At 44.0% G+C, this 16,962-nt stretch overlaps 1 protein-coding gene across 1 annotated transcript in view; it reads left to right on the top strand.

The window, feature by feature from the left end:
• Nucleotides 1-16,962, top strand: part of XRN2 (5'-3' exoribonuclease 2) — a 32,983-nt gene that overhangs the window by 758 nt on the left and 15,263 nt on the right. The window contains exons 2-23 of the mRNA XM_036380677.1: nt 3,407-3,534; nt 3,619-3,730; nt 4,017-4,128; nt 4,874-4,932; nt 5,013-5,102; nt 6,118-6,190; nt 6,288-6,338; nt 6,522-6,679; nt 7,071-7,145; nt 7,256-7,389; nt 7,476-7,533; nt 7,623-7,730; nt 8,377-8,421; nt 8,718-8,849; nt 9,850-9,968; nt 12,115-12,250; nt 14,353-14,460; nt 14,547-14,636; nt 15,122-15,194; nt 15,951-16,034; nt 16,599-16,696; nt 16,774-16,853. Of these exons, the coding sequence (XP_036236570.1) occupies nt 3,407-3,534; nt 3,619-3,730; nt 4,017-4,128; nt 4,874-4,932; nt 5,013-5,102; nt 6,118-6,190; nt 6,288-6,338; nt 6,522-6,679; nt 7,071-7,145; nt 7,256-7,389; nt 7,476-7,533; nt 7,623-7,730; nt 8,377-8,421; nt 8,718-8,849; nt 9,850-9,968; nt 12,115-12,250; nt 14,353-14,460; nt 14,547-14,636; nt 15,122-15,194; nt 15,951-16,034; nt 16,599-16,696; nt 16,774-16,853 (2,123 nt within the window). The remainder of the gene's footprint in view (nt 1-3,406; nt 3,535-3,618; nt 3,731-4,016; nt 4,129-4,873; nt 4,933-5,012; nt 5,103-6,117; nt 6,191-6,287; nt 6,339-6,521; nt 6,680-7,070; nt 7,146-7,255; nt 7,390-7,475; nt 7,534-7,622; nt 7,731-8,376; nt 8,422-8,717; nt 8,850-9,849; nt 9,969-12,114; nt 12,251-14,352; nt 14,461-14,546; nt 14,637-15,121; nt 15,195-15,950; nt 16,035-16,598; nt 16,697-16,773; nt 16,854-16,962) is intronic.

Genomic DNA, 16,962 nt, shown 5'->3' with positions numbered 1-16,962 from the left:
GTTTGTTTTGTTTTGTTTTGGGTTTTTTTTGGGTTGGAATTAGAAGCCTCAGCTTCGGGACCTGCTGGAAACACGAGTGCAGCTGCCTGTCCAAGGCTTACACCAAGCCTCTGCTTGTGCTCTAACCTAGAGCAGCCTCAGGGGGTTTTGTCTCATTGCTGGTGATTTCTAGTTCGGGATAAACTCCTGAACTAGAACTCTAGTTCAGGATAATCTTCTGGCCAAACAGGGAGCTGATTATTCCAAAGACATCCTCTAAAATCTGGCTTTCAGTGGCAGCAGGAGGAGGTTTCAGTGAAGGCTCAGATACAGGGTTCCACAGGTGCCTTTCCAGGCAGCATTGCAGCTGAAATTATGTTTGTTTACGTGGGGTTTTTTGGGCTGGTTCCTTCAGGCACATCCCTGCAGGCACGAGGATGTTGTGCCATCCTATGGGACACAGTGGGAGGGGACAGGGAGGATGGAGAGGTCTCCCTTCAGTGGCACCGTGGTGGATTTACTGTGCCCTGAGCATGGCAAGTTCTCCTCCTCAGGGTTAATTCAAGCCTTTTTGAGGAGGCAGACTCTGGAGTTCTTGCTTCCCAAGCTGCTTTTCCCATGATGATTTGTGTTCTGTTTTGTTAGATTGTACTGGCTGCAGTCTGTCTGCTGGTTTGGAAAGTTCAGGGCTTGTGCTGGGGCTTCTGCCTCTCTACTCCTCCTCCCAAGGTGTGCTCACCTTGGGGAAGCACCCAGAAGGGGATAAAGTGTGGGAGCACAGTGGAGGAGATCAGGGAAAAGAGGGTGAAGTGGTGGAATTCCGTGTTGAGGCTGCAGGTGTGCCCTGCCTGCAGCAGGATGTTCAGCTCTGTGCTTTCCCAGGCCGTTTTTGTGTTTCAGGTTCAGGCAGTGGAGCACAGGTTTGGTTAAAATTAGTGAGTTGCTGTTGAGGTTTTATTGCAGCTGTGATTTCCGGCCCTCTCAGCAAGATGGGAAGTTTATTTTACCTGTCGCTGCGAGATTAATGAATTTTTAATTGGGGATAATTAAGATCTAAGAATCTGCCTGGGAATTTTTATGGAAAAAATGGGGGAGTTGTTTAAGGGCTTAACAGTTTCCCTTAATGCTGAGCTCCAGCAGCGCTGGCTCTTCTGGTCTCTGCACCAAACTCCTGGATGTGACCTCTCCTGAGGATCTGGGAACCCTCAGTTTAGGGGCTGTCCTAGATAACCCTTTATGATCTGTCCTTGAAAAGCAGACACAATTTAAACAGCAATTACATCTGTAACAGTTTGGAGCAGTTGTCTCTTAAGAGCAGGTTTGCCTTTTTCAGCACATTTGTTAACGTTAGATTAATCTCTATGCAATCAAAGCTGCTCTCACATTTAGGCAAAACAAAGGTTTGCATAGCCCCGATTTTAATGATTGTGTGTCTCTTTTTTCAGTCTTCAATAACTGAGCTTGTACCAGCCAAAGTTATTTATTAAAATAAATGGAAAGACACAACAAATTCCTTGAGTTGTATTTGCCGTAAGTGAAGTGGCAGCTCTTGCTGTCCTCATGCACGTTGGAGCCTTGTTCCAACTCAAGAGCACGTTGCAATTACAGGCAGGACAGCACGTGGGTAAATCATATTCATTAACATTTTTTTTATATTCAAATCTGGTCATAAATCTGAGAGTGGACTAGGACAGCAGGGAGAAGCTGTAGTTTGTCTTCCTGTCGATGAATTTAAGCTTCTCTCACGTTGTAATCAGCTCCGTGTGTGTTTTAGGATTGCTGTAAATCTCTCTAATCAGAAATTTTGTATCTCCCGGTAGCTTGTCTCTTTGAAATATTGAAAAGTTGATCCTTGTTCTCTTACCTTGCTAGATTAATCAGATTTAAGAAAAAGAAATAATCTTCTTCTTAAGCTGAGCGGGAAGAATGAGAGGAAGATCTTGAAGATAATAAAAAATCCAGGAGAGAATATTCTTAATCAAATGGATAGGAATTAATAAAGCTGCAGCTAAAGTATCATGTTTGAAGATCTGTTTTCAATGGTTTCAAAAGAGGCTGGAGATGAGAAGTGAACAGTTTAGTTCTATCACAAGAGATATCGCTGCCACACACTTCAGCCTTCCTTGCACACAGCTGCTGCATGAGAACCCCAGTGGGCTTGTGAAGGGGGGCTCCTTTTCTGCCTCACAGAGCTGGGATTCCTTCTGAATCCATTTAGCTCTGGAGAGAGGGTGGCTGGGGATCAAGGAGAATCCAGGGGGGTAGCCCAGAGGAAGGTACAATGTTTGCGCTGACACTTAGTTTCTGCTAATGACACCTTCGTTTTGTGTATGTGCATCTGGAGAGCTCAGTGAAGGAGGCAAACAGCAGTGCCTGGGGGCAGCATCTCTCAGGATAACTGTGTCAAATGTAAATAGAACATCAAGTCTTGAGAAATGAATGACATGAAACTTGGGTTTCGTTTTGGGGGTAAGATGTCAGCCAGTCCTGCTGCTGCTTTAAGCAGGAAAATTGTCCAAAGTTGACAGCGTAATCTGGAAGTTTTGGGGTTTTTTCTCTCTGAATCTCTATCAGAGATGTGGGGAACTCACTCAGTGAGTAGCAGTCTGCAGACAGAAGTTTGGGAAGGGCTTGATGTTGGCTCAGGAGCAGCTGCTGAGCTCCATGTGATGGGAGACCCAGGGGTATCCCGGTTTTCCCCATCCCAGGCACTCCTGTAGCTTTCACCTCAGAACATGCCATTCATTTTATTTCTTTTTAAACTTGGCTTTATGCCCAGCTGTTCAAGAGCACACTTTGTTCCACCTTTGGATGTGTTATAACCCATTCCAGCCAGAATTCCTCTGAAAATCATCAGGCTTTTCCTTGCCCAGGTCCTGTCTCTTCCATGCTCTTGAGGTTTAATCTGTGTGTGTTATGCCTGTGGCTGGTGGAAGGGAGAATCAGTGTTGCTGATTTCCTTTTGACCAAACTAACCACAAAACCAAACCACAAGCCCAAGGACAACAAAGGCCCAAACAAAACAAACCTGAAATTATGGTGAGGAAACAAAAGTGACCGTGGTTGTTGAGGATGTTGAAGAATCCACTGCTGGAGCAGTCCTGGCACACAGGTGGCTCTAGATGGTTTAGGATGAAGAAATAATGTGAGATATGGGAACTTCTTGTCAGGAGGAAAAAACAGCTCTTCCATAACCCACCGTTGTGTTTTCTGGTTAAAAGCAGCTGTAAAAAGAAGTGCTGTTTAATAGTGAAAAGTGCAGATGCAGGTAGTGTGGGTACTTAATACTGGCACTTGATTTTAGTAGTAATAATTACTTATTACTTAGTGTGGGTACTCATTTTCTTCTGCTGCTGTTAAAACCAAAAGAGACTTTGATGAGCCTGTGCATTAATAGCTGAAATCCTTGTCCCCACTGCATCCCCAGGCCAAAGAGTGCAATGGTGTCAAGGTCCCCATTGACACAAGCAAGCCCAACCCCAACGAGGTGGAGTTCGACAACCTCTACCTGGACATGAACGGCATCATTCACCCCTGCACACACCCAGAGGACAAGTAAGGCTCTTTGTTTGGCCCTTTGCAGGTGGCATCTCTCTCTCACAGCATTTCAAGTATTAAACTGAATGCTCTGTGTTTTAGGCCAGCGCCCAAAAATGAAGATGAGATGATGGTGGCGATTTTTGAGTACATCGACAGGATTTTCAACATTGTGAGACCAAGGAGACTCCTTTACATGGCCATAGATGGAGTGGTGAGTATTGACACATTGGGTTTCCAGCTGGAAAATCCTCACCTCCCCTCAATACACAGAATCATGGAATGATTTGTGCTGGAAGGGACCTTAAAGATCTCCTGCTTCCCCATGGGCAGGGACATCTTCACCAGCACAGGTTGCTCCATCTAACCTGGCCATCAGTAGGTCTGATGAGAAGTCAACTCTTTGTAATAACTTGTGACTTAAAGCAGCTTTCAGGAGCTGAGAGACACAGATTGTCTAGATGAAAAAAGTGACCCAAGCTCTCCTGTACTTCTTTTAGGCGCCACGTGCCAAAATGAATCAACAGCGGTCCAGGAGATTCAGAGCCTCAAAGGAGGGCATGGAAGCTGCCGAGGAGAAGCAAAAAATCCGACAAGAAATTCTGGCCAAAGGTAGGGCAGTGGCCTTATCAGAGGTTTTTCTTTGAGAATCACCTTGTTTGATCACCTCAGTAAGGTTTAGAGAAGGACTGTGTGTACATTGCTGGGAGAAGGGGAGAGCAAGCCTGGAGAAGGCTGTATCTGTGTTTTCCAAAGTTAAGAACTGAGACAAAACAAAATGTCATCTTTTCTTCTTCAGTCTCCTGCCTGAAATGAGTTTGTGTTGAGTGCTCTTAATTCCTTTTGAAAATAAATTGAACAGAAGAGCAGGGATAAATGCAGTGAGAAACAACCAAAACCCTTCTGGAAGGAAGTACACGTTTGTAGGACTTGATGAAAGGAGGATTGAGGCTTAAAAGCAGGGATCAGATGGAAATACTCCTCTACAGGGATAATAAGCTGCCAGCAAGGGGAGTTACTTGACTCCCCTTTAGTTAGTGGAAACTCAATTCAGTGAGGAAACAAAAGTCAGAGCAACTTTGAGGGTGGTGGTGACACAGCTGGCGTGAGAGGGGAGTGTGTTGCTGCTGGCTGGGCTTTGAAATCACCTTGCTGAAGTAACAATGTTTGTAAATGTGGCAGCACCTTGTAGGATGGAGATAATGCAATGGTAAGAGTTGGTTTGGTTTTGTGGGAATTTTATTAAACAAGCTGGTTTCAATGAGTTCATTATTCCCAGGAGAGCTGTCTGGATTTTGCCATGCAAAAATGTTGGCAATGGTCCACCTGGATGTAACTCTGCTCTCTGTTGCTCCAGGTGGCTTTCTGCCTCCAGAGGAGGTGAAGGAGAGGTTTGACAGCAACTGTATCACCCCGGTGAGTGGCCTGGCCCTGTACCCAGCAATTGCCAGGGGCTTGAATGTTGGTTTAATTCCTTTCCTTCCAACCCTCTGTAGGGAACTGAGTTTATGGACAATCTTGCTAAATGCCTCCGCTATTACATCGCTGACCGCTTGAACAGCGACCCAGGCTGGAAGAACCTGACAGTGAGTTTCCCACTTTCACACTTGAGGGAGATGAAGGAGATGTTCGGGCTGGGCTGAGATCCAGTTGAAGAGTAGAAATCTAACAGATTTGTCTCTTGGCCTGGCTGTGAGCTGTTATTAACAGCGGGCCAACATGCACATCCCTCTGAGGCTTCAGAGATCCATTCCGTGCTGATAACTCCATCTCCCAGCACCATTTGCTGTGATTTTGTTGAAGGACAAGGAGCAGGTTTGCTGCTGGAAGCCACAATTTCATGTAATGGGGAGACAGGGCTTTAGGAATACTTTTTCTGCTTTTGGGGGAAGTGTCAAGATACATTGTGGTTGTATCTTTTGCACTGTTTCTTTTTTGTAATTGCTCCCTCAGCAGGCTCAATTTCTCTGTTCCTCTAATGGCAGGCAGCGAAAATAAGACCTGCCAGCTTTCTTGCCTTCCTGCGCTTGGAGATTCTCCCCTGGCCTTGCCCAGCCGCTCCACTCCCCCAGTTCTGTCTGTGGCAGCCCTGTGTGTGCTGCACACAAGGAGCAGTGCAGGCTGGAAATGCAGCTGCCTGTGCTATGTGGCCCGAGCTGACTGTTCAAGTGCTCTAATTAGAGGGCAGTTGGCTCTGCTTGATTCCCCCCATCAGACAGTGGTTTTATAAACACTAATTCTCGTCAGGGCGAGGAGGGGGTGAGGAGATCGTGTTTCAGTGCATCAATGAGCTGAAACTGGGAGTTCTCTAGTGCCCATTTCATTGCCCTGATAATTTATTGGGCACATCAAATGTGATGTGATCTTTTCAGTGGAATTTGAAGCAGTGTCAGTTTCAGCCTGGAACTGGTAGAGCAAAGTGAAAGTCTCTTCACTTGCTCCTTGTGTGTAAATAATTTCATCTTAAATCACAATATTTTAGCTCAAACCACAAGTTAGAATTTCAAGTATTCATAAGTCAGATGCTGTGTTCAGTATATATATTACTGGTTTTTTTCCTGTGGCAGTATTAATTGTTGCCATGATTTGAATGCTTTTCAGGTTATTTTGTCAGATGCCAGTGCTCCTGGTGAAGGGGAACATAAAATCATGGATTACATCAGGAGACAAAGAGGTAAATTTCCAATTAATGTGGACATTTTGTTTTAAGTTAAGCTCAGTAATAACTTACTTAGCATGACTTTGACAAAATGTAATTTTCTTTTGTGCAGCTCAACCCAACCACGACCCAAACACTCACCACTGTCTGTGTGGGGCTGATGGTGAGTTCACTCTTGCTTGTGGTTCCTGGGTAATCACATCAGTATCTTGCTTGAAGCAGAATCCACTTTGCTTCTAAACATTAAAAAAAAAAAAAAAAAAAAACCAAAAAAAACAAAAAAAAAGCCCAAAACTTGATTATGTTTATTCTTAATCACATTTTATTCTTCTCCCTTGCTTGGTAGCTGATCTCATCATGCTTGGCTTAGCTACACATGAACCAAACTTCACCATCATTAGGGAAGAATTCAAACCAAACAAACCCAAGCCGTGTGCTCTCTGTAACCAGATGGGGCATGAGGTTAAGGATTGCCAAGGTCTGCCCAGAGAGAAACAAGGAAAGGTAAGAATTTTGCTATTTCTAGGATTTTTTTAATCTGTAGTGTATAAGGAGATTCTCAAATCGTTCTTGCTACTGGTTTTAGCTGAAGCATGGTGCAAATTGTTGCTGGGAATACCTAGTTTTCCCCCGGAAGTAAAAATACAAAGTGTCACGCCAAGCCTGATATCCACACTTGTGGTGTTTTGTTATTTGGGGTTTTTTCCCACTGAATGAGAACAAACAATCAGTAACTGAAGAGATGTGCAAAGCAGCACAATACACGCTTGGCACGAGGGCTCAGGAGCCTGTTTTTGGATCTCTCTCAACTCCTCTTGAGGCAAGCCTTGCAAGTGGGGCTGGAGAAGCTGTGGGATGCCCTTGGATCTGATGTGAGTCCCCTCTGGTTTTTCAGCACGATCAGTTTGCCGACACCCTGCCGGTCTCAGAGCAAGAGTTCATCTTCATCCGCCTGTGTGTCCTGCGAGAGGTGAGGTGCTATAAATTCCAACCAAAAGTATAAATTCCTATAAATTCCATCCAAACCCCTGCAGTGTTCTCTGAGCTCCTTTTGCTTGTGTGTGTGTGTGTGTGTTGCAGTACTTGGAGAGAGAGCTCACCATGGCCAGCTTGCCTTTCACTTTTGATTTTGAAAGGAGTGTTGATGACTGGGTCTTCATGTGCTTCTTTGTGGGGAATGACTTCCTCCCTCACCTGCCATCTCTGGAGATCAGGTAGATGAGAATCTGTGTTCTTTTCCTGCAAGAACAGCTCCTGTGCTTTTCACTGCCAGGAATCTCACCCTGTGCTTTGTGTTTAGGGAGGGAGCAATCGATCGCTTGGTGAACATCTATAAAAACGTGGTGCACAAAACCGGGGTGAGAGTTTTTCCTTTTCCTCTAAAAATATCTGGGTCTTTGCCACAAAATAGGCTTGTTTTTCAACTCTGTTATTCTCTGACCTGCAGGGCTACCTGACTGAAAGTGGGTTTGTGAACCTGCAACGGGTCCAGATGATCATGCTGGCTGTTGGGGAAGTTGAAGACAGCATTTTCAAAAAGAGGAAAGATGACGATGTAATTTTTTTGTTGTTGTTCTGACATTCTTGGAGTTAGGTTTTAATCACTTACTATTAGCCAGATACACTCCTCTAAGAGAATAAGAAAAAGTAAAATACCCAAAATGTGTATTTTCATTGTTATAATATCTGGTGAATTCTTCCAGGCTCAAAAAAGAAACTTGTGCTTCCAGCTGAGTTTCTTTTCCTGAAAATGCCAGTTTGACGTTCAAGTTTTCAGTTGGCCCAGGAATCACAGAATAAGAAATATCTTTCCTTGAGTCTCTTTTCCTATTTCTAAGACTGTAATGTCTCTCTGACATTTTTTTGGGGCAGCTCTGCAGTGCAGGCAAAAAGTCTGTGTGCTTTGACACTGCTGTCACCCCCAAATAAGGCTGCAGCTAAATTTAGTAGATAATTTAAATCCTTACCAAAGTTTTGGAGCTTTGGGTACCAAGCTAGTTTTTTTCCCCCATAGATTTTCAGGCTAGGGTAGAAAATTCCATCCCTTTTCTTTTGGATTAAAGACACAAGAATTGACCCATGTCTTATTCAGAACATTCCCTAAAAACCTCATGGCGTGGTCAGTTGAGGATTATAATGAAATCATTTGCCACGGAGTCTGTGTCCTTGACTGACTTTATTTCCCTTTGCTCTTCATTTAGGATAACTTTAAAAGACGACAAAAAGAAAAAAGGAAGAGATTGAAGGTAAGTGAATTCCTTACCCAATGCAGAAACTAGCAAGAATTTAAATGTCTACTTTAGTTTCTGGATGTTGGAACTGCAGGTGTAATCATGGTGTTTTCTGCCTTGTATGTAACTATTTCAAAGTTAAAAAAAATTAAATTAGGTTGATTTTTTTTTTTTTATTCCATATTCAAAAAATGTGCCTTTTTATATTCATTTCCCCATAATGTTAATCTGAAAATGGTGAGAGAGCATCATCCCAGTGCTGGGGAGATCACACAGCTCTTTCAGCAGCCTTGTCTGTGTTTATCTTGCAGAGGGATCAGCCTTCCTTTATTCCTGGTGGTCAGTTTTCCCCTCAAGCCCTGGGAAATCGATCCAGCCCTCAGGCAATCTGTAACCCTCGACAAGCTGCCTTTGAGATGAGGATGCACGACAGGCAGAACTCGGTGAGTGGATCTGCACAGAGAAAGGAAAGAATTGCAGCCTGTGTTACTCCAGGCATCTTTTTGTGCGCTCTGTCGAGTTTTCTTGAAAAGCCGGCACCTCAAACATTGTTCTTCAAGGAAGTGGGTTTTAATAAGTGATTTTTCTAAGCATGCTTGAATAAAATTGTCTTCTTTATTTCTGCTTGGAATGATGTTTTTCCCTGGGGAAGGGAGAAACTTGGATGAAGTTTTGGGCAAGGTATTAGTGAGGGAAAAACTGGAAAGAAGTGCTCTGTTAGAAGTCCTGTTAGCTTTAAATAACAATTATGATAAATATTTTTTTTTTTTATTGGTATAAATCTTCATCCAAACAGTGAACAGATTAAAAGTTCTTTTTCATCACAGAGATGTGTGTTCTGTCTCTGAAGTCAAAATACAATGTGCTTTTTCAAGGTTTAATTTCTGCTGCTCTTCTCTTTTAATCTCAAAACTTTTTTGCACGTGAGATACACAAATTAGTTCCTTTATGGAATGGGAGACATTTCTTTAGGCTCTAATGTTAAAATAGATAAATTTGAGAGGAGTTTAAGAGACCAGCTGTGAAGGAACCTGGAGTATTTCTGGCAGTTCTGAGTTGGAAGCACCTTTTTTTCACTAGTGCCACAAAAGGAAGTTGCAGCAGAAGCTGCAGTGGTGTTCCAAAATCGGACTATATCCAGAATGGCAGTTTTAATCAATTCATACTGTGTTTATTGCACTTGTTTCTTTTTCAAAGCCAGTGACATCTTTTCCTGTGTGCATCAATGCCTGCCTTTTAACAGGGATGTGGTTTTCCCTTTTGCCCCTTGACTATGATGGGTTGTGCAGCCTTTGCCTGGAGTTTTTTTAGAACTGAAGAGAAAGCTTGTGATTATCACAGAGCTGTTAATTTTAACTTCATTTTTAAAAGCCTAATAAATCTTCCTCTTCCCCCTCCTCCCCACAACCTTCCCCTGTTTATCTCTAATAATTCTGACCCTAGACAACTTCAGCATCTCCCAACACCAGCCTGACTCCTGACAACAGCCCGTCCCTGGGAGGAGGAATTAAGCGGAAACCTGAGGACAGTGACAGTGAACCTGAGCCAGAGGATAATATCAGGTGAAGCCATTTTTTTGTAGCACTTTGTTAGCAAATTGCTGAGATAGATGCAGCCTAATTAATGCCATTTAGCTCAGTGCAGCGCTGCCTTCGGATGCTTTTGTGATCTTTTTATCCAGCAGTAATTAACACGGAGAGTGAAGATATCCAGTAAATTCCAGTGAGATGGGTGAGCTCTGGCTGTTCAAGCTAAGTATCCAGATTAGTATGCATGCAGGTTTGCAGCCTCCCAGCCACTGCTCCCTCTGAGACCGAGCTTGGCGAGACATTCCCTGATTATGTGAGCGGAATGCTCCTGTTATGTTCCTGGAATCTGGGAGCTGTTTAACCCACACGTGGGCAGCAGTGTCAGTGCTCTCCACCATCTTTGGGTTGCAGCAGGCCCTGGTTTGTCTCTGAGTTCTTGCATTGTCTCAGGAGGGCTGAGCCTGGGATGGTTGAGACAGGAATTTTCTGGGAATTAACCACCAGTGAGTCTGCACTGGTCAAGGGTTTCAATGAAACTCTTGTTGTTTGTGTTGAGGATGAAGGCCCTTACAGCTGTTCCTGAGAAGTGCAGCCACAGGGGTTTGTTTTCTGTGGAGTCTGCCCATGGCCTAACACTCAGGGTTCTTTCCTTTTGGAGTTCTGGTCACAGTCATCACAATGTATTTGTGACATGTAGCCCATCAGCTCTAGCAATATCACAATTCTTGCTCTCATTCTTATTTTCTTTCCAGTGTGTCTATATCTGAACAGACTGGTTTTTGGGTTTTTTTTTGTTTTTTTTTAATCTATCAAGCAGTATTTTTGTATAAAATCATAAATTTTAAGGATAAATTACTCCATCTCATTTCCATCTGAGTGTTAGCAGAACTGCTAGAAGAAGCTTGAGCAGTATGAGTGAACTGTGGTGATTCACGAGCAGCAGTGGTTCTGACAGGGTTGGTATTGCCAAGGAAAAGGATGTGCTACATTCAACCACAGTTTTTTTAAGCTTTTGTAGCTCAGAATGTTTTTTCATGTCCTTTTCTGAGTGGAAATTAATTCTATGCTTGCCACTGTAAATAAAAAGAACTGCATTGATGTCCTAGATACGACCACACTGTTTGTGAAAATAAATTCTGTATTTACAATGACTTTGAAACCAGAAAAAATTGTTGCAGTCGGCTACAGATGGGTTTTATCTCACAGAAAGGTTTTTTGAATTTATGCAAGTGTCTGTCTGCCAGGCAGCTCAGAGCCTGCAGATGTTCTTGACTCCATCCCTCAAGCCTTCAGTGCCAGGAGCTCTGTTCTTGCTTACCTGCTTTTATGGGAGTCTTGAAAGCATCTCTTGGCTTCTCTGCCTGCTCATCAGTGTGAATGGTCTTGGAAGGATTTAGGAAGTGTCCTGAGCAACTGTCTCAAAACAGAAGCAAGGGAAGATCCTCTTTGCAGAGCCAAAGGGATGTGCATCCTGTAAGGAAGCATAAATGGATTGTGGCTCTCTCCTAAAGCTCCATACACAGGACTTAGGGCTCTGGGAGATCTGACCAGTGTCAGCTTGAGGTGACCTCTTAGAGTGGTTTGGAATAAAATTCCGTGTAAGAAAACAAATCATTATTAAGGGATTATGTGGTTTAACCAGTTTGGTTCTTTGCTGACATGATACAGCAGAGCTGAAGGGTGCAGCTGCCCGTGTGTGAAAGAGGACCCAGTGTTTGTTTTCCCTGCCCCATCTGTGGACAGACATGAGGGGGAGCTGTGTGAGGAAGGATGAACTGTGGCCAAGGTGGCTCCTGTGATCCCAACATCCACCTCTGGCCTGAGAGACTGAAAATCCTGTGTGAGAGGGAGCTCATCTGATGTGAGGCAGCAAGCACAGGGTGCTGAGCTGCAGAAGTGCCTCTGGTAATCACAGTTTGTCTGAACAGAACAGAAATTGTTATGCATTTGCTTGCCTTTATATTAGAGGTATCTGGAAAACTCTGTCAATTCTGCCAACAGTCACATTTTATTCTGTTGCTGCTGAGCATCGCTTTTTCTGCTTTGATTTAAACTGTATAAAAATGGCAACTGAAGTAGCAAGTGGCTTTGTTTTACAGTGTTATTCAGACCTGCAGATGTGCATCTGCTAAGGTGCCCATCCATGTTAACATGTTACCTGTGCCTGGTTGTGTTGCAGGTTGTGGGAGACTGGCTGGAAGCAGCGCTACTATAAAAACAAATTCGATGTGGACGCGTCAGATGAGAAATTCCGACGCAAGGTTGTGCAGTCCTACGTGGAAGGGCTTTGCTGGGTTCTCAGATATTATTATCAGGTACCCCAAAGTTTCTTGTCTGAAGTTGTTTCAGTCTGTTGCTCGTTTTGGAAAAGCTGTGGGGTTTTTTTGAAGGTGTAAAACAAACATGTGCCCATTCTGTCTGACGCTGGGTGTTCGAATGCAGTTTCACCATCCCTGGAGCTGCTGAAGGAACAACTGGATGTGGCACTCAGTGCTCTGATCTGGTTGACAAGGTGGTGATTGGTCACAGGTTGGACTCTCATCTCAGAGCTCTTTTCCAGCCTCAGTGATTCCAGGATTCTGGTTCTCACATCCGGCAGCAGCGCTTGGTGCAGCAAGAACTGCTGCTATTTTCCCTTTCCCACAAATAATGACACTGCAGGTGCCTAAATGAGAGAACAAAGCCCTTGAAATGCCAGTAGGAATTTGCAAGGGACAGAGTTGTCAGTCTCCTCTGTAGATTGTAATGCTGCTCCATGAAGTGTGTTGTGATTGAAGTAATCTGTATCAGATTTAAATCTTTTGATAATTGAGACGTCAGATTGGCAAGAGATTAGTGGGCCACGGTGAGGTTTGTTGCACTGATGGTTAATGAGGAGCTCCGTGCCCTGAAGGCAAAGTCAGACTGGCTGTGTGAACTGGGAGCACAGTGTGCTCCAGCCCAGGGAGTTTGTCCTGTCTCAGCAGGAATTTGGAGCTTCCACACAGGGCTGTGTTCTTAAAACTTTGTATTTTTCCTCAGTGGCTGCCACCTGTCCAGCTGGGAGCACAGGCAGGGCAGATACCTCAGGTGCCTACAAAATGCAGTTTCCAATAGGTTTTTTCACTCCCTCCTTGGAACAAAATGGGAATGTGTCCCCTTCCCTCCTGCTCTAACCATTCCTTGAGTTTGAGCTCTGGCTCATCTGTTATGAGGGATGAAAATCATCAAGTTCAAGGTTTGCAAGCTCTGGTGCAGCTCGTCTGCAGGGAAGCTGATTTCCCCACATCCTTGTGTACATGACCTCCTTTTGTGAAGGACAGATGTCACCTGGATGCCTTTATAGGTGGGAATTATCAGGATCCTGGGCACAAGGAAACTGTGGTTTTTTTAATCATGACAGGGTATTTTCCCACAACTCTCTATGTGCCTACCTGCCTCCAAGGGTAGAAATGAGCCTTCAGGTGAGCTGTGGGTAAAAGTGTCCCCTTCAGTGGTACAAGAGCACAAGACCATTCCAGTCTGTTGTATGGGGATGGAACAGCTGGAAAATCACTCCCTGCTGATATGGAAATGAGGTTAGGAAGCCTTTGGGCTGGGGGAACTTCAAAACAGGTTTGCTTGAGGATCTTTGTTTGGCTTTTTTTCTTCTCACCGTAATAAAAATTGACTCCAGTAACTACTGCTGGCTGTCCATAAAACTTGTGCCAGAATATATTGGATGCCTTTCTGTTCCTACAGAAAGCTAATAATGCAGGGCATGTCCCACTAGAGGGAACATTTGTTTGGAGAGGGGGGGGGAAAAAAAAGAAGAATGAAGGCAATCCACCTGGCTTTTGAAATATTCCAAGTCTGTCCAAAGGACTGCAGAGAATAATTATAGGTTCTGTACTTGTATACCAAAAATATCACTGGAGGAGCCTTGTTGACATTTAATCGTTCAGAACTAGAAGTCAAAATAGTAGTGGGCTTTTGTTTCAAGTGGTGCTGCTAAGAAAAATAGCTGAGGAGGTGAAAACTTGACTTAGGCCCTCTGGAGCCACGTTTCCTTTAGGAGGTACACGGTGTTCTGGTGTGTTTTGAGTTTGCTTGATTCTCTCCTTTCTGAGGAGACACTTTGTATTCCCCAATGCTCAAGGCAGGAGAAGGAGAGGGGAAGAGCAAAGTGCTCCTCCAAGTGTGCAGTAGTGCTGGTACTGGAGAGAGGAGCACCAGTGAAAACCAGAATGCTTCTCAGCACTGCAGCAAATACTGTTCACATTTACACACCAAGCAGGGCGTGCTGGGGATCTCTGCTCCCATACCTCCCCAAGTTAGCATCGGGATTTTGCTGTGGAAAACAGGGGTGTAAACTGCTCTCTGCCATCTTGTCATGTTTGGTGACTGGGCTGCGTGATTTTCATTTGCTGATACGTCTGATTTTTGTGTCTCCCACCAGGGCTGTGCATCCTGGAACTGGTATTACCCTTTCCACTACGCTCCCTTCGCCTCGGACTTCGAGGGCATTGCAGACATGCCCTCAGACTTTGAGAAGGGCTCCAAACCGGTAGGGCTCCTGATTTATCAACTCATTCACTGCTGATTTGCCCTCTCATTCCAAGAGTCTCACACCTGCTTGTCTGTTCTCAACAGTTCAAGCCTCTTGAGCAGCTGATGGGGGTGTTTCCAGCCGCCAGTGGAAACTTCCTGCCGCCAACGTGGAGGAAACTCATGACAGACCCAGTGAGAATCCCTCTTGTATTCCTCTCTCTGGAAGCTCAGGTCATCTTGCACTGGTGTGAGGAGGACCTGCTGCTTCCCACTTCAGGCAGAGAAAGGCTGCAGACCAGGAGGGAAAGGTTTTGGTAGATTGCAAGGATTTTTTCAAAATCCTTAAAAGTGATTTCTTGGAATTCAGATGTTATTTCCCAGCTCTCTTACACTTCTGGAAGAAATGGTGTAATTTCTTCCAGAAATCTTCCAAAACTTACTTGGGGACCAGATAACTTACCCTGATTAGCTCTCCTCCTTATCCTAATTTTTCTCTCCTCCTTAATTTCTTATTTTAAATCTCTGAGTAGCACAATTGCCCATCCTCACTTTGTATTTAAATGGCTTTTAATGAAAGCTGTTTCTCTTATCAAAGACCTTTCTTTTTGACACCACATGACATTCTGAACCCATGTTAAAGTTGGCTTTAAGGGTGATTTTTGTTTTTCCAATTCCAGGAATCAAGCATCATTGACTTCTACCCTGAAGATTTTGCTATTGATTTGAATGGGAAGAAGTACGCTTGGCAAGGTGAAACTTCAACTTTCCTTTTTTTAATTTTTAGACATTAGTCTTAAAAACATGTGAAAGTAGAAATTGAAAAATTATCTTAGTGAGAAAACGCTCCACAGAGGTAACTTGTGTTACTTGTTGTGGGGACAAGGATTTTATAGCAGGTGTATTTTTGTAAAGAAATTAGCATTGTAAAGAAATGAAGAGCAAATTATGAATCAGTAACTGGTTTTAGATTGGCAATGATTATTGGTAATTTCAGCAGTCATTCTAGATTTGTTCACTTGTCCTGAACTAGAGTAATCATTCTTCTCTTTTTATCAGCCTCAGTGTGTAATTGTCTTTTGTCTCCTTTGCATTTAATTAATGGATCTTGTTCTGCACAATCAGTGGCTCATTAGTACTGTGCCAAAAATACTTTGGGGAATATAGAAATATTTTGGAGCATACAAAAAAATTGCATAAATGCTGTAGCTCTTTTTCAACTTTTCCTTTCTTTAGAGAATGTTAATTTCCAAGGTCTGCCAGATTCTGTGGCTGAGTGTAATTTACACTGCAGTTAAAGTTTTCAGTTTGAGTGCGACAGATTTTGTTTGAATAAAGCCACAGAAAGATCTGACTTCTGAAGCAAAAACGTGATTCCTTCAGATTCACACTGTTCTGGCTGTTTCTTGGCTAAGGAATCTTATCAGTGCTTGCCATGCTGGTGTCTGTTTTTGGGGATGCTCTGGGTTTTTCAATAAGTGGGAGGAAACACTGTTTTGGTTTTGCCAGGTGTGGCATTGTTGCCCTTTGTGGATGAGCGACGCCTCAGAGCTGCCCTGGAGGAAGTGTACCCTGACCTCACACCTGAAGAGAGTAAGAATTGGGCTGTTGAGCTAAAGAATTGGGGTATTTTGTTGCCACCTATGAAATTCACTGTAAATGAATTAAGAAGGCGTCCTGAATGTTTGGTTGGGTTGAGTTTACGGCAGACTCTTTCTCAGGGGTGCTGCTGGTAATCAGAGGGATCCTCAGTGGATTTGTTTTGTAACACTTGTTCAGCTTATAAAGGCTAATGTTTGTTTCTCTGTTGTACAGAAATAACATCTGGTTCTTGTGGGTAAAATGTGGAGCTGTGTGGGATTTGGGGTTGTTTTTTCTCGATTCTGTCTGTATCTGCAGTGTTACTCTATTCTAAATTCAGCATTCCTCCATTGAACACAAGATTCCCATTATTTTGCTGCCTGCCAGCTGTCCTTGGGACCAGACACATCCTGCTCTTGGGGGACATTGTCTTTCCTATGTTCTCAGAGCTTTCTCCTAAATCACAGAGAAGCTTGGCTTTTGTGGAGGTGTCACCAGGACAGCCTTGCTGGTTTGCTGCATTCCTTCCTTCCCTCTTTCCCCTGAACTCTTGCCCCATTCCCATCATTTCTCCAGCCAGGAGGAACAGCCTCGGCGGTGATGTTCTCTTTGTCGGGAAGCACCATCCACTCTGTGACTTCATTGTGGAGCAGTACAAGACCAAGAACACAGAGGTAGGTTGCACTTGTTGCTCAGGGGAAATGGTGAGATGGGAGGTCTGAAGTGCTGCAGCTGAAAACTTCCTCCCTAGGCAGTGGACATCCCACCGGAGCTGTGCCACGGCATCCAGGGAAAGCTCACCCTGAACGACAACGCCGTCCTGCCGGATCAGTGAGTGTGGCCTTTGGGTGGGCTCTGGCTGCTAGAGGACCCCTCCTGCTCTTATGGCAGCAGAAATGTTTCTGTATCCACAAGGATTAAATTAAAGTTCCAGACAAAG

The sequence above is a fragment of the Molothrus ater genome, chromosome 3 (assembly GCF_012460135.2).
Source record: "Molothrus ater isolate BHLD 08-10-18 breed brown headed cowbird chromosome 3, BPBGC_Mater_1.1, whole genome shotgun sequence".
NCBI classification, from domain to species: Eukaryota; Metazoa; Chordata; class Aves; order Passeriformes; family Icteridae; genus Molothrus; species Molothrus ater.
Note: the sequence above shows the minus strand (reverse complement) of the source record. Positions and strands in the feature narration are given on the sequence as shown.